Source organism: Mauremys reevesii, linkage group 13 (genome assembly GCF_016161935.1).
Source record: "Mauremys reevesii isolate NIE-2019 linkage group 13, ASM1616193v1, whole genome shotgun sequence".
Taxonomy (NCBI): Eukaryota; Metazoa; Chordata; order Testudines; family Geoemydidae; genus Mauremys; species Mauremys reevesii.
In genome coordinates this window covers 34,525,870-34,548,083 of record NC_052635.1, presented here as the reverse complement: position 1 = coordinate 34,548,083, position 22,214 = coordinate 34,525,870, and the positions used below count along the sequence as shown (strand labels likewise).

At 40.8% G+C, this 22,214-nt stretch overlaps 1 protein-coding gene and 1 long non-coding RNA gene across 9 annotated transcripts in view; one reads left to right on the top strand and one right to left on the bottom strand.

Moving 5' to 3' along the window:
- Window positions 1–525: 525 nt before the first annotated feature.
- LOC120380233 lies at window positions 526–20,899 on the bottom strand. The gene is made up of 3 exons (XR_005587663.1): window positions 20,768–20,899; window positions 19,336–19,399; window positions 526–732 (listed from the first exon to the last, which is right to left on the bottom strand). It is a non-coding gene; the product is annotated as an uncharacterized LOC120380233 (long non-coding RNA).
- Window positions 4,715–22,214, top strand: part of LOC120380229 (activity dependent neuroprotector homeobox) — a 43,116-nt gene continuing 25,616 nt past the window's right edge. Inside the window, exons 1-4 of one of the 8 annotated variants that reach the window (XM_039497756.1) lie at window positions 4,715–5,454; window positions 10,896–10,975; window positions 18,462–18,616; window positions 20,593–20,664. In XM_039497756.1, the coding sequence (XP_039353690.1) occupies window positions 18,580–18,616; window positions 20,593–20,664 (109 nt within the window). In that variant the 5' untranslated portion in view covers window positions 4,715–5,454; window positions 10,896–10,975; window positions 18,462–18,579. Of the gene's footprint in view, window positions 5,459–10,895; window positions 10,976–18,458; window positions 18,617–20,592; window positions 20,665–22,214 lie in introns of all 8 variants that reach the window. The other 7 variants (XM_039497755.1, XM_039497758.1, XM_039497754.1 and 4 more) reach the window with 7 other exon arrangements.

Genomic DNA, 22,214 nt, shown 5'->3' with positions numbered 1-22,214 from the left:
TGACCAAGGAATTTCTTTTTCTTTTTTATTATCTATTTTATTTGCTGTAAAAACTGTATCCATTGACTGCTACATAAATAATACTGATTTCTAAGAGACTTTCTGAGTATTAGAATGTACAGTACTATCCTCCTTTTGTGCAATCACAGTGTCAATCTTTTTACAGTTTGTTTTTCCAAGTGGTAGAAATACCACTCAAAATCCCTGGAAAAAGAAATGTTAGTATTTGGACTTGACCATTGACTTAAACTGACAAATATAAAAACAGAAGTTTCTGTGCTACACATCATAAACTCATTCCATAGCTCCTCAGTATAGTGGTAAATAGCTAAGCAGTCACTATACTGATATATTCCTCCTTGCCTTCCACAGCTTCTAAGTACATACAAATACCCTTTAGGACTGTCTTGCCATCACAAATCTAAATTAATGCTTGGTGGCTTCTATTTCACTTATCTGTAACTACTATTCATTTTCTTCTGTTAAGTCTACACAATGTAAAACATCCCAGCTATTTATGAGTTTCAGCCCAAAACAATTAGCTGCAATAGCAGGGAAGATACTCTTTTATTCCATAAGTGTGCTTCCCTCCTTGACGCTCACCTATCAGTGTTCTTCCCTCTCTGGATCATCTTAGTTTGTCCTGTTTTTAATTTCAGCAAAACGGTTGTGACTAGCAATACTCTATTACATGTGTTGCAAATGGCAATCCACTACTCAGATCATTATTGACTGTAAAAAGAAAAACCAAAATTCTGACCAGATAGAGCCAAGTTTGGGAAATGATAGCATCTGTTATACTGCAATATTAATAAGCAATAGCTATAAAGAGATTGAGTGGGGAAAAATCAAATCTAGCAAATTGAAAGGTCATAAGGCTTGTTTGGGGGTGTTTTTGTTTTCATGTACAGCCATCAAATTGATTTAATTGGATGTAGAGTACATATTAGTATATTTCACTCTGCGGTACAGTCAGTTTAGCAGGTTTCAGAGTGGTAGCTGTGTTAGTCTGTATCAGCAAAAACAAGAGGAGTCCTTGTGGCACCTTTGAGACTAACAAATTTATTTGGGCATAAGCTTTTGTGGGCTAGAACCCACTTCATCAGATTTCATAGAGTGGAAAATACAGGAGCAGGTATAAATACATGAGAGGATGGGAGTTGCCTTACCAAGTGTGAGGTCAATCTAAGGAGACAATTCACTTAACAGTAGGTTACCAAGGGAGGAAAGATAACTTTTGAAGTGTTAATGGGAGTGGTTAATTTCAGACAGTTGACAAGAAGGTGTGAGTAACAGTAGGGGGAAATTAGTATTGGGGAAAATAGGTTTAGGTTTTGTAATGGCCCAACCACTCACAGTCTTTATTCAGGCCTAATCTGATGGTGTCCAGTTTGCAAATTAATTCCAGTTCTGCAGTTTCACGTTGGAATCTGTTTTGAAGTTTTTTTGTTGAAGAATTGCCACTTTTAGGTCTGTTATTGAGTGACCAGAGAAACTGAAGTGTTCTCCTACTGGTTTTTGAATGTTATGATTCCTGATGTCAGATTTGTATCCATTTATTCTTTTGTGTAGAGACTGTCCTGTTCGGCCAATGTACATGGCAGAGGGGCATTGCTGGCACATGATGGCATATATCACATTGGTAGATGTGCAGGTGAACGAGCCCCTGATGGTGTGGCTAATGTGATTACGTCCTATGATGATGTCCCTTGAATAGATATGTGAACAGAGTTGGCACCGGGGTTTGTTGCAGGGTTTGGTTCCTGGGTTGGTGTTTTTGTTGCGTGGTGTGTAGTTGCTGGTGAGTATTTGCTTCAAGTTGGGGGGCTGTCTGTAAGCGAGGACTGGCCTGTCTACCAAGGTCTGTGAGAGTGAGGGATCATCCTTCAGGATAGGTTGTTGATCCTTGATGATGCGCTGGAGAGGCTTTAGTTGGGGGCTGTAGGTGATGGCTAGTGACATTCTGTTACTTTCTTTGTTGGGCCTGTCTTGTAGTAGTTGACTTCTGTGTACCCTTCTAGCTCTATCAATCTGTTTCTTCACTTCAGCAGGTGGGTATTGTAGTTTTAAGAATGCTTGGTCACTCAATAACAGACTTAAAAGTGGCAGTTCTTCAACAAAAAAACTTCAAAACAGACTCCAACTTGAAACTGAAGAACTAGAATTAATTTGCAAACTGGACACCATCAGTTTAGGCCTGAATAAAGACTGGGAGTGGTTGGGTCATTACAAAACCTAAACCTATTTTCCCCAATACTGATTTCCCCCTACTGTTACTCACCGACCTTCTTGTCAACTGTCTGAAATGGACCACTCTCATTACCACTTCAAAAATTATCTTTCCTCTCTTGGTATCCTCCTGTTAAGTGAATTGTCTCCTTAGACTGATCTCACACTTGGTAAGGCAACTCCCATCCTTTCATGTATTTATACCTGCTCCTGTAGTTTCCACTTCATGCATCTGATGAAGTGGGTTCTAGCCCACGAAAGCTTATGCCCAAATAAATTTGTTAGTCTCTAAGGTGCCACAAGGACTCCTTGTTGTTTTAGACAATTTAGCAGTATCTCAGGAAAGAGTGTCCTTCTCCATGGGCTCTGTAGGGATACAAACATTGTAGAATGTTTCTTTTAACTGGTTAGCTTCAGAATATGGTACCCATTCATCTATGCTTCACAAATACTTTCCAGCATTTTTTTTCCTATATTGCACCCTAAAATGAAAATTATCTACCCTTGTAAAGCAAATGAAAGTTATATAAGAATTTCAAATAGCTTTTTGCTTTGTGTAAAGTTGCACAATTATTGTCAGGTTTTCTAGAAGACACATAATTAAAGAACAATTAGATATCACCTTTCTAGAAGTTCCTCTTATGGTAAATAGCACTGGCTAATTTGTTTTTTGTTTGTAGGGTTCAGTAAGTTTTGTGTATTTCAGTGACATTGTAAATGAAGGATTGTTTTCATGGCTTACTGTTTCTTATGACCACTAAAGTGAATTTACTGTGAAAATGCATATAGTTGTTTGGAATGGTTTGCACAAAAAATGACAATCAAAGAATAAATTCTAAAATCTGAGGAACAAGTAAAAGTCTTAAACAAGAGAAAAAATAGAAAATTCTACAAAATATCACAAAATTCTACCCCCCAAAAAGGGTGTGTGTATTTCAGATTAGAGGCATTTGAAAATCTGGGATTTACCTTTTGTGAAGTGTAAGTAATTTATTACAAGTTTTCCTTGCTCTTAAACTTCAGGCCATGGTTTGGAAAACTTGTTAGTCTTTTGTTTGTACAGTACTAGTGACCTAACAGTTATACACATCATCCTGAATCAACACGTTTTGGAACAGAGAACTGAATGAATTGAGCTACATTGTATCTATAAAATATCCCAGTATTTTGATGTAATAAAAGTTCCCAGCCCATCTCATTTAAAGATACTTTGTGCACTGTTATTGAATTAGACCTCAGTCCTGCAAAGGGACCTTGCATATGCTTTGCTTAAGTTTATGCACCATGAGTAGCCCCAATTGGGGCCTTAGTTTGTGAGATGACACTTGTTTTAATACAAGAAACTATGGTTTTGAAATATAACCTATACATTGTTAAAATAAAACTTATTTACTTTGTTTTGTGTAAAAGCTGCTAAGTAATAAACAAAATATAATATTAATCTAGTTTCAGAGAAGCCTTTCGTTTCTGTATGTTAGATCAAAACCTGTCAAATCTCAATGAGTTTTAGAAAGTGGTGGCAAAAAAAGAGAGCAATGTTTAAAGTGTCTCTCTCTCTTTTAGAATGAAAGATATTGCAATATATGTAGTTAATAAGACATTTACAATTTTCTTAATTTAATTTTAAATCTTCCTTCTTCCAGTTGTCCCAGTTTAAACCAGCTTTATGATTTAACCGTAAGTCTTAAACTGCATCAGCCCTGGGCTTTTTCCAAGAGGGGCAATTTTAAGTAGGGAGGTTCATTATCCAAATCTAAAGAGTGACCTACTCCTAGAAGTTCAAACTGTGTAAAAGGAAGTTCTGTCAAGGCAAATGAATAGATTGCAAGAAGGTGTTGTTGCTATTTTCCAAAGCCAGATAAAAAAGAGGTAACTGTTGCAATACAATAAAAGAAATATCAAAACTACCCAATTCTCTCAAAATATTTTAGCTACTCATCTTGCTCTATTCTGTACTCTTTAAAGCCAAAGGGTGTGGTTACTATTGCTCTGTGCACGGTGTGATCACTAGTGCGCTGTCCATGGTGTGAGGTGTGAATGCTACTGCTGTGTGTGGTGACTCTTGCACTGTCCATGGTGTGATTGTACTTCTGTACGTGGTCACCACAGCTCACTTGTGGTAACTACTGCTCGGTGTATGCTGTACATTACTGGCCTATGCATGCTGTACAACCTGGTCTCTATTGTGGCTGCTCAGCGCAATGCTTGCTTCAGATGTGCTTCATAACACTATGATGTGCTAGAGATGCAAACAGGAGGCCCATCTCCCTATATCCAAAAGCCATCTCTGGCCTCCCTTGCTTCTGTCTTTGTGGGGCCAACCCCTGTGCCTGATGCTTCCACTCCTGGACACGGGAGAGCTCCCTGGTGCAAGGTGTGCACACCATCACTAGGGCACGAGGTGGTGTGCTCACTATGATGAGGTCACGTGATGTAGTCACTTCTGTGTCACGTGGGAGTATGCTCACTATACTCGTGCCCCCGCTCCAGACACAGCGGCGAGGTCCCTCTCCTCCCCTCCGGGCAGGATGTAGTCCCGGCTGGGGGGTGGCGGAAGGATAAGCAGGCGGTGCCAAATTCCGCTGAGGCCCCCGTCGCAGGGCGCGGCGCCTCCTAGCGGACCCGGGGTAGATCCCGCCGCCGGTTCCCCCCTCTCGCGAGAGCCCCCCCCATCGGCAGGGTTATGTAACCTGATTCCCCTCCCCCTTCCCTTAAAGGACCCGCACCCCGAAGTGGAATGGGGTCTAGGCGAACAGGGCCCCATTGGGGCTCAGGCCCCCTCCCCCCCGGGGCGCGGCCCCCTCCCCTCCGGCTGGACAATGAGTCCCGTATGCTAATGAGATTCTCGCGTCACTTCCGCTCTTTCTCGGCCGCCATCTTGGCCAGGGCAGGTTCTGGGCAGGAGGGACCCGGCTGTATTGTCTGCAGGGCGCCCAGGGAGCCCCCCCCCGGCCCGGAGCCTGACGCCCCCCCCTCCGGGGACCGAGCGCAGTGGAGCCGCCACCGCCCCCTGCTCCCGGGACCCGGTCACCATAGGCCACCCACACACACTCACCCCCCCGCCATCCAGCCCCCGTTGGCTCCCCCGCGCCGCCGCCGGCTCCGCTCCGCCCGCCCGCCCAGGGACCCGGGCGGCGCCAGGGAGGCAGCTCCGCGCACCCCCACCCCCAGCCAGAGGTGCCGGGGGAGCGCCCGCCCTCCTCTGCTGAGGAGAGCCCCAGGCAGGTAGGTGAGTCCGCGGGTCCGAGCCGGGAGGGGGCAATCCCCACCCCCCGATCCGTGCAGCGGTGCAGCTGCCTTTACCCGTAAGCACCGGGGCAGAGCCCCGTGCAGCCCTCTCCTCGGCCGCTGGGCAGGAGCCCCGTGCCGGCCCCGCACAGTGCAGTGTCCAGCGCGATGCCCGCTGCAGGCGGGGGCTGCGGAGTTTGCGGGCAGCTCCCACCCCTCTCCGCAGCTGCACACATGTGGCAAAGACTTGCATGCACTGAAGAGACCAGTTCTTTCTCTGTGCTCTGGCCCGTTCTCCCGCCTGAACCGGCTGCAGGGACCGCTACCGGCTTCCCCTCTCCCTTGCCGGGGCCCGCACGGCAGATGCAGCCCCAGCCTCCTCCCTCAGTCCCTCCTCACCCCCGGCGGCAGGGGCTGCACATGGATGTGCCTCGAGGGTGGCTTTCATTGCACGCTCTGCACTGGCGGCGGTGGATGGTGGGGTGAAGCGGCTGAGATGGATCAGTGAATGTATGGATCCATCACCTCTAGCATCTCAGAGCTGTCTTTAACGTGCCGCCTGCCTGGTGAAGGTCCTTAATGGCAGAGTTGGCGCTGGAGAGTGGCCGGAAAGCAGTGCTGGCTGCGGTGCAATGAATGGAGACTAGAGCAGCCTCCCCCCACTAGCCGGGGTGTCTGCTGGAAAAGGCGCGATTCATAACTGGTCCCCTGAGCAGATCAGTGGCTGCAGGCTGGAGTAACATTCACCCAGCCACTCACCCTCCTCTTCCTCTCTCCATCCCAGGTCATAGCTGCTGTAACCCATTCTCAGACAAAGGCAGGAGAAATTAAGCCACAAAATGTTGCTTACTGCCTCTGCCGTTCGTAGGTTGCACCCTCCTCACCCACCCCATCATGTTGCTTTTCGTTCGTGTTTGCAGTCTAAGTGGGGTTTGTTTTTTTTAAAAAGCACCAACGTGAATGTGACTCCCATTTTTGTACGTTTTGGGGTTGGATTAAAGCTATATTGTTGCATCTGGTTTATGGCCATGGAAGAAAAATACCAGCTCCCACCCAAAATGCACCGCAGCCAATTCGGTGGAAAGGAGAGATGAGTGTTCAAGTCAGTAGGGGGCGCATTCTCTACACTGGGTAAGGTTGCTGCAGAGAGGGGGAAGGGCCCCAGATGCATAGAGAGGAGCTGCCACACAGCGCCTTCTACAGACCTGGGAAAATGGGCCTATCACTAAGTGCTCAGTTGCTCTTATGAGCTGACAGCAGCATAGTAAAGGATTTAGTGAATAGAGCAGTGATTTAGAGAAAAATCTGATCACTTCAATATGTTTTTTGGAACTACAGTGACCAAATTGTGTTCTTGGCATCAAATTCTCAGTGCCATTCCCGATACTACTACTATGTACTTTCATTCAGTTCATAGGGCTTGATCAACTCTCTGCCACTATAATAATCTGAGATCACTTTTGAAGTTGACAGAATACTTGTTTGGAAATCACACTGATTAAATGGAAAAATGAGAAAAGTAGAGCATGTGGATGACTTCTGTCTCTTTTGCAAGGCTGTACATGGACCTCCATGGAGAATGTAGTAATTGTATGAAAACTTGATTGTGGCTTGTGGTGCCATCTGCTTTATAAACTTGCATGGCTTTTTCACACATTCTGAATGCATGGCAGTAGTGATGTAGAAACTTTAAAAATGGTGCATTACTAAAGGATTGAGTGCTTTATCTGTAGCCTGAGTAGGCTATGCTTTGCTTGGACAACTGGGATTCTTCTATAATTTTGACTCATGATCTTGGTTTTAACGAAAATATTTGACAGGCTTAAGAGCTTTAGCATCTTTTAGAATAATATGACAGAACTTTCCTTAGTTTATGCCATGGGGTGAGGGGGTGTTTAAATGAAGAAGTAGTGTCACTACTTGTGCAGCACAGTGTGGTCTACTTAAATACATTCAGACTGAATTGCCTGGCTCCCTGGTAGCAGCAGTGCCATTCAAGTAACTTGGGTCTCAGCTGGACTATTTGGAAAAACTGAACTTTCACTTGGGGAGAACGGTAACTGTCGCAGCTATGAAGATTTACCAAGGTTTCATAGCACAGTTACCATCCGTCCGGATGAGGAAAATGAACCATCCCCTTAAAACCAGTTGCTTTTAAAACAAACAAAAAAACCAAAATTGATCAGTTAATGCCTTGTACAGTTTGTAATATATATTTACAGATATTGGTTGGATTTGGTAATGCTATCCAACATCTTCCTTACAATATGTAGTGAAGTTGGAGTATTATACAGAAATGAAAAGAAACATATTCTGTTGCTACTAAAAATTGCCACTTGAGGCTGATTCATTGTAACATGGTTGTTAAATCTTTGCTGAAGATGCTTCCAGTATACATAAAGATATTCCTTAGAATGGAGATGTCTTTTCGACACATAGTTGATAACACATTCCTACATAGAAATATTTAAGCAGAATATTAAGCTTGTTTATACTTGTGAATTTATTACGCTTTATAGAGGTTTTAACTTCTTTGCTAAAAGTGATTTTGACCATTTTATATTTGGCTTTTCAGCATTTAACAGTGATTGGCATATTTAACCTCTTCAAAGTTTACAGTCAGCTTTAAGAAGCTATTGCAATCTTGCTTTCATGTCTGAAACAGTTAACTGTTTAGTACCCAGTGTTTCAAATACTAACTCACATTTATAACTCCAAGTCCTGGTGACATGAGAATGAACTATAGAAAACAACTTCAATTTTTTTCCCCCCATAATGCCTAAATTTACCTTTAATGCCTAAATGTGTATTGGGTGAAGCTACTAGAATTTAAAAAAACATTAATGTAAGAGCATTTGTTTTAAATGTTGGGAGGTAAATAGTGTTTTGAATATGTGCGAGGAAAATATGAAAGGTGGCTTGTATTTCCTCTAAGAAAAAGGGCATGTTGGTTAAGAACAGAATGTGGTGGTACTCAATATGTTTGGGGCCGAGAGCCATATTTTAGAAGAACTTCTGGGTTTCTTTTGAAAAGCGTGCTCTGCAGCATTAAACTTCAGCAGGTCATGAGCATGCAAACAAAATGGCTAAAGTTACTATATGTGATATCCAAGGAGACACAAATAACTGAGAAGCGTTTCACTGTATGCAGGATTGAAGGTACCAGTTGTCAGAAGATGCCAACTCTCATATATTATTTTTCATTAACTTACAATGGTGCCTTAAAAGAGCATTTTAATTGAGCATAGAAGTAGTTCAGTGATATTCTACTGTTCTAGACTCTCCACTTTATTAACTGACTCCTAAATTAGAAGGGGAATGCCAGCTAGATTTCTAAATAAGTGCATATATAAGCCCTCTCTGTGCAAGGTAAGCTGTGCTTCCAACATACGCCAGCATGAATAAGGGATGGCTATTCCCCAAGCTTTAGTACATGAGAATAACTGCAACCTTTGAAAATTACTATTAAAAATGTTATAAAGCAATACTAATGACATGCATAGCCATATCTCAGCGACATGCGCATTGTTGGAATTAAGACAATGTGTACACAGCCTAAACCATAAATTTTATATGACTATTGTTTTTAATGGGGAAGGTGACATCTGGCTTGATTAGCGTAAAGGAAGAAATTGGAATAAATATTTGGGTAGGAGAAAAGACACGAGAACTAAAGACTCTAACGTACTTATTTTGGAGCAGCTCTAAATGAACAAACTGTAGCAGTCAGATTAGCAATTTATATGTATTAATAAAATAGAAAATTATCTTCACGTTAATATTTGTGCACAAAGGTTGCAAGAGAGAACAAATCAAGATTAGACTATGATCATCCTCATCAGGATCTAAAGTCTTTAGGACTTGTACTTTAAATCAAATACCAAAAAAGAGAAATGTAGTGAATAGCTATTTGATTTAAATTGTTCGCCTATTATGTGCTCTACCCAGAGATGTCCTTTAGTAGTCACTAGCCCCTTAGGATACTTGTGCCCTGTTCGTTAGCTCAGTTGAGTTGGCATTTCAGTTGTGTTGAGCCCTCTTAATGCTCATTAAGATGCAGGCTAATATGTTTGAAGGCATGTTAGTTGGCCTTTTGGCTTTCAACATGTTAGCCTACATCTTAACAAGCATTAGGGCTTTTAAATCATATTAAACTAAGGCCTGGTCTACGCATAGATTTTTTCTTGTATAATTGTCGGGTGTGATTTTTTTTTTCCCTCCTGACTGATACAGTTATACCAGTACAACTCCTAGAATGGACGCAGTTATACTGGTATATGTGTATTTATATTGGTATAACCTTTTCCTGTTCAGGAAAGATTATAAGCTATATGAATATAAGCACGTTTATACAGGTATACGGCCATGTCTACGCTACAGAGGCATAGCCACAGTGCCATAGGTATGCTGCTGTGACCCAATTGATGCAGGCTACAGTAACAGAAGGGATTTTCATGCTCCTGTAGGAACTGCACCTTCCTGGGTGATGGTAGTTAGGTTGACGGAAGCATTCTTCCGCTGACCTGTGTGTGTCTACACTGGGGGTTAGGCTGGCATAACTATGTCAGTCAGGGGAGTGGATGACCATAGCTGTGTTGACCTAAGTTTTATGTATGGAAAGGCCTAAGGCATAGTCCACACTTACATTATATCAGCACAGCTACATTGGTCAGGGGTATGAGAGAACCATGACCTCTATTAACATAGTTATGCTTACAAAATCCCCAGCATGGACACAGGTGTATCAATGGAAGAGTGCTTCTGTTGACATACCTGACATTGTCTGGAGAGATGGTGTTCCTACAGAAACAGAAAAACTCCTGTCTGTATATACTATGCACTAGGGGACTATGCCAACATAGGCTCTGCAGTGTAGACATAAACTAACTGTCCACACTAGCATGGAGGGTTGTACTACTTTAATGATACCAGTATAGGTAAAGTGGTACAACTTTTGTGATTAGACAAAGTCTAACTTGACTGGACTAACATGATGTAAAAAACCCACCCTTTTGGGGGAAATGGAATTGTTCGTTCTGGACTTCGAAGAGAATCTTCATCTTGACATAAAATATCTAAAGATGTACTTGAGATCAGATTAAGGAAACCAGTTTGTTTTATTTACTTGCCCAAAGGCCATATGTTTTCAGAAAAAAAGTATGCTGTTGACACCTGCATTGCAATTGAGATTGGAAGCCCAAATGTGAGGCCCACATTTGGAGGGCTCACTTTAACCTCACATACATTGGAATTTTTTGGATGTGTGTGACATTTTTTGGTTTTAAATAAGAGTGGAACGAATGGCATATTCTTCTGCAGTGAGTCACTGTCAGTTACACCATTTATATCCTTAGTTTAAAAAAAAACTTGGCATTAAGTGGTTTGGAAGAAAACTGATTTTGGCTGTTGGGTTCTAAACTTGTGTAATTGTGTTCCAGTGCACACAACGGACTTATACGTTCTTGATTGAATGGATCAGCTGGCAAAATATGTATTTTTAAGATAAAATACTACTAAGGTAATATTTAAAACTTTAATTATTTTTATTTTTTTATTTTTTTTAAATAAAAAAACCCCAACTACCTCAACCATTGAAAGTTAACACTCTCAGTGGGTGGTTTTGCCTCATTGGGCCAATCATTTTAAATATGGGGGGCATGCTTTTAGCCAAGGCCTTTCAGTTCTGTTTCAGCTGTTCTCCTGTCCTTCAGTCCCCTGACTTCCAGCTGTTCTCTTGCCTTTACCCAATTTTACCTGTTCTGTTTAAGCTGCTTGATTCCTGACATGACTCCAGAGCTAGCAGTTTTTTGCTGCTGCAATGGAGCCAATTAACATTTTTTGGTATTGATGTGGATCAGTGGCAGCAAGAAAGACGAAAAAGAGCCTTAAAACAAGTCTCTTGGTTACTTAGAGAAAAGTTTAAAATGCTTTTCTCTAAATACCTAAAAACTGTGTTGTATGGTTTTTGATTCCCACTGCTCCAACCATGAAGTCTTGTGAATATCAAAGGTCCATGAGCCAGCTCAAAGACAGCAGCTGAGGTGGATTAGTGCTGGAATCTAGTCAGGGAGTTGGAGTGCTTGGGAATTGTCTCAGTAAAAAAGGGAAGGAAGATAAGAATATGTGGAGAGAGAAGTCAGTTTATAAGGTCTTGTCCAACCCCACAGACTAGTGACATTTTTGTTTGGGATACATATGGGAATTGGGGGTGGAGGGAGAAAAAGCTGAATCAGTTGTTACTTATTTAACCAGTTAAAATGTAAAAATAACCTGTTAGCTAAGCTCTAGCCAACTGGCTAGTTTCTTATCAATTTAATATACAATACATCCACTATCTGAGGAGTATATCACACATTGGCTGGGGTATTGACTAGATCAGGGATTCTCAAACTTCATTGCACTTAGACCCTCTTCTGACAACAAAAATTACTACATGACCTCAGGAAGAGGGGACTGAAGCCGGCCGGAGCCCCGCCGTCCCAGGTGGGAGGGCCAGAGCCAAAACCGGCTCCAGGCAGAGAGGCCAAAGTCAAAATCCAAGGTCTTAAGCCTCAGGCCAGGGGCCTGTAACCTGAGCCCCACCATGCCCCTTGGGCTTCGGTCCCAGGCAGTGGAGCTTCAACTTCGGGGCCAGGCCTCAACAAATTTAATGCCAGCCCTTGCAACCCCATTAAAATTGAGTCATGTCCAGTTTGAGAACCACTGGAGTAGATTGTAACATGTTCCGGAGTGCATATCAATATATGCACACTTGTGCAGTGCTTTGCTACTCATCATTCACCAGCACACCCCTGCAATGTGTATTACTGGTTTTGGCACATCAGATCACCTGTATACAGCTTACATGTTTTGTTTCTGTATTTTAAATTTAGATGGACTTCTGTGCCACTTTGTGCAGTAATAAATGTCTCTTTGTAAGCTCTTTAGAGTCTTACCAAGTGTCAGAATGCTTCTTGGAATGCTCCAAACAGCAAGTCAGAGCACCTCAGGATTCCACATGATTAGGATTGTACCAAATTCACAGCCATGAAAAATGCATCACGGACCGTGAAATCTGGTCTTTTGTGTGCTTTTACCCTATGCTGTACAGATTTCACAGGGGAGACCAGCATTTCTCAAATTCAAGGTTCTGACCCAAAAGGGAGTTGCAGGGGTTCACAAGGTTATTTTAGGAGGATCATGGTATTGCCACCTTACTTCTGCGCTGACTTCAGAGCTGGGCGAATAGAGTGTGGTGGCTGTTGGCCCGGCACCTAGCTTTGAAGGCAGCACTCCGCCAGCAACAGCGCAGAAGTAAGCATGGAAATACCATACCATGCCATCCTTTCTGTACTGCTGCTGGTGATGGCTCTGTCTTCAGAGCTGGGCCTCTGGCCAGCAGCCGCTGCTCTCTAGCAGCTTAGCTCTGAAGGCAGTGCAGCCGTGAGCGGCAGTGCAGAAATAAGGGTAGCGCAACTCCTCCTACAATAACCTTGCAAACACCCCCCCCACACACACACACACACTCCTTTTTAGGCCAGGATCCCTACAATTACAACACTGTGAAATTTCAGATTTAAATATCTGAAATAATGAAATTTGTTTGTTTATAAATCCTATGACCATGAAATTGACCAAAATGGACCATGAATTTGGTAGGGCCCTACATGTGATTAAGCTTCCAACAATATATTTTGCTCTGGAATTTTTCATATTTAGTTTCATCCCGGAGGAGAATTACTTTTGAAATCTTGAGGAATATTCATTTAGCCTTTCTTTCCACTCATTGAACTGTATATCATGGTATAAGAAAATCATGACCCCTTGTGAGGCTTTATTACATTCAACACAAAAGACTTTAAGAAATAGCCATGGACAAGTGAGAATGGCATAATGAGCATGTGCAGTACATATTGATTTCACTGCAGCTATTGGTGTGTGTGTATGTATATATCTCCGTGGCAATTTCAAATGCTCATTTTAAAGGGGCTACTAGATGTGGTGGCCTACCTTCTCGGCCATTGGTGCCTCTAGTTTAGACTTCCTTTACACTTAATTATATTGTGCTGTAAAGACCAGACAACTTTTGATATTAGTTTCTAGGGCACATCAAAAACACAAAGCAGGAATTGACCTATTTAAATGTTTGCATGGTCAAATAAATAGATTAGCAACAAGAAACCTAAATTAATGAGACATTTTAGTTTGGATTTTAAATACAAGTCAGCAAATTCAAAGTTACGGTTTCCAAATAAATGAAAATTTGGCCATGTTGCACAGTAAATTAAAACATGAACATTATCAACATTACATATGCTTAGTAGCCGTTGTTAAGGAAATAGTTAATTCCTGTTCAAACTGTGCAGTTAGTGTACACACCCACTAGGTGGAGCTTCTGGCACCAGTGGAAAATTCCAGAAATCAAGAAAGAATGAAAAGTGAGAGTTAGAAGAGGAGTTCTTAACCTTTTTCTTTCTGAGGCCCCCCCCAACATGCTATAAAAATTCCACGATTCATCTGTGCCATAACAAGTTTTTTTCTGCATATAAAAGCCAGGGCCAGCGTTAGGGGGTAGCAAGCAGGGCAGTTTCCCGGGGCCCTGTGAAGCTAAGTTGCTCAGGCTTCAGATTCCGCCCTGGGCGGTGGGGCTTTGGCTTTCTGCCCTGGGTCCCAGCAAGTCTAATGCCAGCCCAGCCTGGTGGACCCCCTGAAACTTGCTTGCGACCCCACAGTGGGCCCTGGACCGCTGATTGAGAACCACTGAGTTAGACTCCCTGTCTGATGGGCAGTGGAAGAGACAAGAGATTTTTAATCTAAAAAGGGGAATGGAGAGGAAGAAATCTCAGCTGCACTGTTGATACTTCGGTCATTAGAACCTTGGCTGTCTTTCATGAGGATTCTTTTTGCATGATGGGAAGCTGGAGACCCTTATGCAAGAGCAGCCAATCTGAGGCTGGACTGTAAGCCCAAAGAGATCAGAGACAAACAGGGAACTTCTCAAGCATTTGCTGATTATTGCTGTTCTGTGGTCTTAGGCAGGGAAATGTAGAATGCATAAGAATTTCCTGCACAGGGATTTTTATAGGTGTACTGTAAAACCATGCTGTAGATAAACTCTCCATCCATTTCCCCACCCTGCTCCCAGGAATATATACTTGGTTATATAAACAGTTAAAATGGGAAACTCAAGAACTTCACGTTGGTCAGGGAAGCAGTGCTAACAGTGATTTTGTTTAGAGAGCCAGCCAACCTGAATTTTTGTGATTAGCTAATTTAAAATATCCAGTTTCTGATGCAGCATTTCTTAAATAGTATATTCTGAATATTTTTAAAAAAAATATTTTTAGGAGTTGAACTTTCCAGTAGTGGAGAAACTGACTTAGTTGGGTGGGAAGAGGTGGGACCTGACTGTACATAATGAAGTAAATGGTACAAAGTAAACAAACTGATCAAATAGAGAAATAATTGTTGCTTACTTTGTTCAGTTATAGTGATATTTGGTATTGAAACTAGCACATATAAAATTTTCAGAAGGTATGTGATGTCTTTTTCAAGTTTCATCCTAGAAAAGCTGCTAGCATAGTCTCAGTCCTACAATGGACACAGCCTATGAGCACATAGGATATGTCTACACTGCATTTGGATTGTGTGATTAGCCATACTGTGCTAGCTTTAATCTAGTTTGCACAGGTGCCAATAGCAGTGAAGCCATGGCAGCATGGGATTCAGTGAGGCCTACCTGCCCATGTATAAATCTAGGTATGCACTTGGGTGTCTAGCCCACACTGAAGTCTGTGCTGCCTATTCACTGCTATTGGTATCAGCGCTAGCTAGATTAAAGGTAGCTCGGGTATGTCTGAATGCGCTGCAATTACATCTTTGATTGCAACATAAATAATACATGTAGTTAGCACCATCAAACTAATCTCAGGGCTTCACTACAGTGTTAACTCGAGGTATAACTCAGGTCACCCTTAACCTGACTCCTCTCCACATACACACGTCTAGTTTGAGTTAAGTCGTGCTTTACTTGAGCTAGCTGGTCCATCAGGGTTGACACTCAAGTGCTGCTGATGTTTGACCTAGTAATGCAGTGAGGATGCAGCTACAGGCTACAGCTGGAGTTAGTATAATTCATTATCTGCTAATCCTCTCACTCTGCAAATCTATTTGCTCTGTGTAGTTTGATGCAATGTGGTTCACAGTGTGTCCGCTCTTGAGCTAGGTTAGCTTGAGTAGAGTAACTTGTTAACTGTAGCAGTGAAAGCAAGCCCTTGTTCAAAGATAGATCTGCCATAACTGACAAGCTCTTACCAACTGACAAGCTCAGTACAGTGTCTGTTGTTTGTGGTAGAGTGAGTGAAATAGGTATTGTCCATAAAGAAATTATCAAGAGTGTAGTGTGTTTAATATTGAAAACCAATCTCCTTCATAGGTTTATAGCTGTTATTGGAAAAGTGAAACATTAGTTGTGACTTTCTGGAAGTAGTGTGCACCAGTAAATCCCATTGGTTTCACAGGGAGCTGCGGGTGCCCAGTATCTCTGAAAGTCAGCTGGAGCTGTTTTACTACCACGTGAGGAGTAGTCTGACAGAGGAAAAATGAAGTATTTAATATAAACAAATGGTGGCTGTGTCAAGATTCGAACTGTGTGTTCCTCTCAGTGCAGGAACAAGGCTATCCAGAAGCCACACTTACCTTTTCAGGGAGGTGTCTGTGTCAGCCTTTCTTTCTCTGCCACTTTTCTCTCTGGCTTCTGTCACTCTGTTTTTTAACTCTGTGTTGTCCCTGACCCTGCTGTGTTTTTTCCTTATTTTTATCTTGGCTTTCTCTCTCATCTCGCTCCATGCTATCCCCAAGGCTCGTGGTGCTGTCACTCCCTGCTCCTCAAATCCGCTTGGCTCAACTGCTATGGAACGTTCAGGTGCCAGTATTCCAGCCCCCTCCTGGTAAACAGGCATCTCCCATCATTCACCTTGTGCTGTGCAGAGCACAATAGGATACATGGCCAGATAGTCCATAGGCACAAGGAGGTTGCATTTCTCTTACTGAGGGAGCCATAATTTAATATTTTCAGAATAGTATGTTCAAAAATCTCAACCATAATGTTGTATTAATATAGTCTTTTATTCATTCTACTTTCATGGCTGGCTTCAGAGCATTCTATTTGAGCGTAATTAACTAAGTGGGTCTTTGGAAATAGACCATATTTAAAATGTACATGGACTAGTGAAGCAAAAGAAAAAAGTAAAGTCTTATAGGAAACTAACATTTTTCACTGCTTTGAACTAAGAAGCATGCAGCTGCAACCAGTTCTGATACATGCTGTTGTGTTGTACTTTTTATATCTAAACCAATAATTCCCTATAACTCGTAATAAAATGTCAGTAAAATGAGACTTTGCTATTGGAGAAAACTTTTATTCAGGATTTTTTAAATTCAGAAAAATGCCAGAAGCTTGATGATCATGGTTTGTACCATGTAGGGTAACTAGTTTCGGTCTTTGGGGGTGGACTTGTTTGACCCTGGTACAGGTTGAAGTGCCTTGCTTTGCTCAGTGGTCACATCTTCAGGTGGATGTAGTAATTGTCACTGATGTGCTCGAAACAGGCCTCAGCCAGGCAGGTAGTTTATATAATTGGTCTTCAGGTGGGAGAGAGGAATATGAGGTGATCTGGACTTGACAGAAGTGCAGAGGACTGACTATTCGTTCTGTCCAGTCCTCTGTCAGAAAAGTAATCCAGTATGGCAGGGAAATAAATTTATTATTCATAGTAAAAATATTTTTCAAATAAAATAACTCAGTTCCACCAGTCTTAGTCAATAGCCCAGTTTACTAGTATGTAATATAAATCACTTCTTTAGAATGTAAATTCTGAGGTTTTTAAAACAAAAGTTAAATTTTAAGTCTTTACTTTAAACTTGTGTATTTAATGCATTCTGTTGTTGTGTCATATCAGCCCATTAAAGTTTTATTTCTATAATAAACTTAGTCCACAAATTTCCAGAAACTTAATCCAGTTTCTGTAGTGATGCCAGTACTTTATTAGGGTGTGGATGTTATCAGAAAGTCCATGAGACTATCACTTGAATCAAACAACTCATAGAGTAAAATCTGGTAAACTTTTTATCCTCTGTCTGACAAGCTTTAATAAATTAATGGTCAACTAAAAGATATTTTGGAAGCTTTGATGGATTTGTTCACTCCTGGTTCCCTACACTGAAGTTACCTGCCACCTTCTGCTTCAAAACCTGCCTAAAATAGAAGTACTTTGATTCTTTTGTTAACATGAATGAGTGAGATGAATTAAAGTGCAGCAAATGGATTATAGAACGTAGTCTAATGCATTCCAGCACCCAGCACAATCTACTTCACATCTTAGTACCAGCAGATACAAACCTGAATGAGACTTCTCATCTGAATCTTGCCCTACTGAATGTATTACCTCATGGTTGTGGTTTTCAGCTGTATTACCTTGGGCTATATGATCTCCTAAGACCCTAGATTGCAAGATGGGTCTATATTTGGATGGAAAATCTCCAAGGAGAAAACAGGTACAGTTGGTGACTCAGTAGGTGGCACTTCACCTCTTCATCTGGAATGCATCATGGCTGTGGAGGGCACTGTCATACTGAAGGTGCTGTATTTCAGATGAGATGTAAAACTGGAAGCCATAACTGCTTGTGAGATCAAAAGATGGCATGTGAATAGCAGTGTTAGTTCTGTATCCTGGTGGAATTCCAATTTGGGTTATTAAGTTCTGAAGATCAAAATATTCTACTATAGTGTCAACTAGAGGAATTTTTTGCTTGAAATTAAAACCTGCTAAAATGTTTTGTAACATTGCCAATGGAGGAAGGCAGCTGGGTTCAACTCTAGCAGTTGCTCTGTTTCAATAGTGATACCTGTATGTTTGGTTCATAATGGGCATTAGTCCTTCACGATGAAACATAATTTATAAATGTAAGACTTATCCTTATTACATTCTTATCTCTTGTCTTTAACACTTTGTTTTGTACAGCAGGATATGAGCCTTCTCCTATGTCCGGGCTTTGGCCTCACACAGTAGATGTAATATAATCGCTGAGGTGGGCGTTCTGCAGGAGAATTATTTTTGGAGGCTTTTGCATGAAACTTGCCCAATGAGTCTGAGACACCCAAGCACCATTAATTTTGGAGGTAAATGCCTCATAATATGTACTGAATAGAAACGGGAAGAGTTTGAAGTGTGGGCAAAAAAATTGAGGGCATGGGTCTGAATGTGTAGAATTTGGAAATTTTACACTTAAAGGAACACCAACTTGAAATCTAGATACATTTTTAAAAAAGTAAATTTTCAGGTACTACACCTGTGTTTGAGTCACCCTAACTGTTTTCTTGGTTTTATTGTTAATTTACTGGCGCTTTAAAAAAATGTTTTCCCTTCTTCTTGTGTATAAAAACACACACAGAAGGGGAAGCTGATTATACAGGGAAATGGTGAAACTGATTATGTCAAAGTAGTGTCATGGACAAAGTAAAAAAAACTGGAAGAAATATATTCATCTCAATTGTATAGTAAACTTAGCTATCACTTGTAATGCATAGATAAAATAATCCTGAGAAAAATGTGATTGAGTGTCCCTTTAAGTGAAGTTATTCCTTAGAGTTTTACAAGGTATGTTACTTTTAAATCACAACTTGATTGTTTATAACTCATTGGAAGCTTGTAAATGAAATGTTTAAAAACATTTTCAGTCATTTGCACATAAATTACTCTGAAAAGTTAGCTAAGTAGCTGGGCTCTGTATAATGAGAGGAAGATGGGGGAATAGAGAAGGTCACTTATTTTAAAGGAAAAAAAAGAATTACTTTCTAAACGGATAGAAGGAAAAAAGTAAAATTTTAACTCTACCAACCTTTACAGCAGCCTTATTTAGTTTCATGTAATATTTAGATTAGTCTAAGGTTTCTTCATAATATCTGTTGGAATAAAATCAAAGTATTGATGAAATGCTAAAGATAATGTACACTGAAAATTGTTTACTAATTCAAACTTTATTTATTCAATACAACAATAGTGTAGTCCTGGTTTACAGCCAATGGATAAATTAAATCTGATTTAAAGATTTGCAGTTTGAGAATTGCGCTGATGCTTGTCCTGTATGCTGATTGAATCCTGGTTGTTCTGTTAAGAATTTCTTGAAAAATAAATACCCAACAGAGAAACTACTCAAAGGAGAGGGTGCTGCAAAGTGAAATCTAACACAATCAATTAATAGAAAAATGCACATAATTTGGTAAACAGAGATTACCTCTCTCCACTTCTTAATTTGAGTGAAGTTGGAAGTTATTATAGATGTTAACAAGGGCTTGTCTACACTGCAACGTTGTCGTCAAAACTTTTGTCTTTCACGGGTACTTAAAGACCCCCTCTCCTCCACGAAAGACAAAAGTTTTGTCAATGCATGCTGCAAATGCTGCTCGCGGGGCTGGAAGTATTTTGTCGGCACTTAGCATTTACACACGCTGACTTTTAGCGACAAGGCTGTGTTTTAGCTTTGTTGCTAAAAGCTGCGTAGTGTAGACAAGCCCCAGCAAACCAGCCTTTATGTAGATGTGACTTTATGTAGATTATCAAGACAGACATCCTACAAATACAGTAATGTATTGGCTAGTCCATTTCAGTTATGCTTGACTTGGTATGCTAAAACACCTTTGTCACTAGCATTTTTGATTAACCCCCACCAACTCTGGATTAGTATGTATCTGCTGTTGTGAAGATGACAGGAAAATACAACAATAACGTTAAATACATAATATGTGAGAGAGTGGTAAGCTTTTTTAAAATTCACTATAAAAACCTGGAGGTCTTTTTCTAAAGTAGATCAGTTGGGGTATATAACCTTTTGACTGTTTGTATTATGATATAGTCTGCATTGTACTTTGCAGACACAGCAAAAGCTCCTGCCCTGAGTAGTTTACAACAGATTTAACTAGATAAAATTCAGTCATCTAGAAGAGGTGTTAGCATAGTCATAAGAAGTTAGTGATGGAAGGATAAGTGAAAAGTGGACTTTTAGTAGAGGGAAGATACTTTTGCACAGGAAAGGGGAGGTGTTCCAAGATTAGGGTCTGTTATGAAATAATAGACTATTGTCAAGTTTTCTCTGTAGGAGTGGTTGTGGAGCAAGATGGAACATTGCATGAGACCAATAGTGTCCATGGGCTGCACCTCCATATTAAAGGTGAGGGTCTCAGAGACTACATTTTAAACTACATGAGTTGCACTTAGTTTTGGGCTTTAACTTGGGGCATCCAATGTTGAACTTAGTAATTCACCTGTCTTACCTGCTAGAATGTCTTCACTGAGTATTTAGGCCACAGCTGGATTTTGAAGCTGAAGAGGTGCAACTAGAAAAGCAAAATTGAGACCTTTTTCAAAATGTGTAAAGATTTAGAGCAAAGTCTTTTTATTATAGCTGTAGTAGTATAAATTCTCTCTGTGGTCTCTTTTGCTGTTCTGACCTTTTAAAATGCAGGTGTTAAAATATTTGCGAATATGTTAGGTCTGAAGCTGGGAGACAAGTTTCCAAATAAAAATCCATCTGTTAAAAAAGTTTGGTTGTAGTGGTGCCTCTTATTGTCAAAAATAGCTTGACGTCATAGTGCATCCCAGGGAAATGTCAGATTTGTTTTTCTTGTGTTACTAAGTAACTTGCTTATAGAAACATATTTTCTTAGGTAAATAAGCTGGGATTTATTCTAACTCTGAATAAGTCGTCTTTACATTAATAGGATGTACAAGATTGACTGAGTACAGGTGCATATAGATTACTCTTTGTGTTATTCCCAAAAAGCACAGTTGGGCAGAGAAGACTATTAGGGCATACAAGTGCTTGCAAACTTGCCCATCTCTTGTGTACACGTAGATCCGATACTTTCTTGTGTAGTTCATCGCACTATTCCAAGTCATTGAAACGCTCAAAGTCTCCCTAAGTTTCCATATGTACAAGAGTAAAATAGTCACAGCATAGAGAGAAAGGATCAACCAAATATGTTCATAGAAAGAGTCAAAATTATATACATATAATTTGTAATGTCACCCAGAAGCATAGTTACTGGTTTTCATGTTGCAGCCTCAATTTTGGGGAGGGAAAATAACATTTTAGTGAAGTTGTCCTTATAAAAATTAATGTGAAGTTACCGTTGTGCACTTAAAAAATATATATATATCTAAGAGAGTCAGTATTTTTAAATGGTAAGTCTAAGTGGTGTTGTAGTGTCTCATAAAATATCCTTTTAATTGGTAGAAATAAATAGCAATGCACAGTAGATAAGCAAGAAATTGCTTCCCCCTTGTTTAAAATCAAATTTTTTTAAGTCTCATGTGATTTTTCTTTCTATCCAGTATTACAAAAATGACTTGCAATGTTAATAAAATCCCAGCTGTGCACTTGTGAACTGGCAAAGGATTTGAGCTTGAGGAGAATCTGGCCCTCTGGAGTGCTCAGTTTGATACTCAATCAGTTTAAGTCCTCTGCTGTTTCAAAATATAGAGCCCTTTGATAAAATGATGGTACCATGTGTAAGTTTGATGTTTGTTTGCGCTCATCTTTACAGCTTGGGATGTTGTGTGTTTATTCTTGCAGGACTGGTGGGCTTCTGTGCTACTTAGGGGATACTGACAACAGAAAACACTTTTCAGGAGGGCTCACGTTAATGTGTCATCCATGGAACAATACTCCTTCTGAACTGATAGTAAATAGTAACGCAGCAGTGATAGTTTGGAAAGACA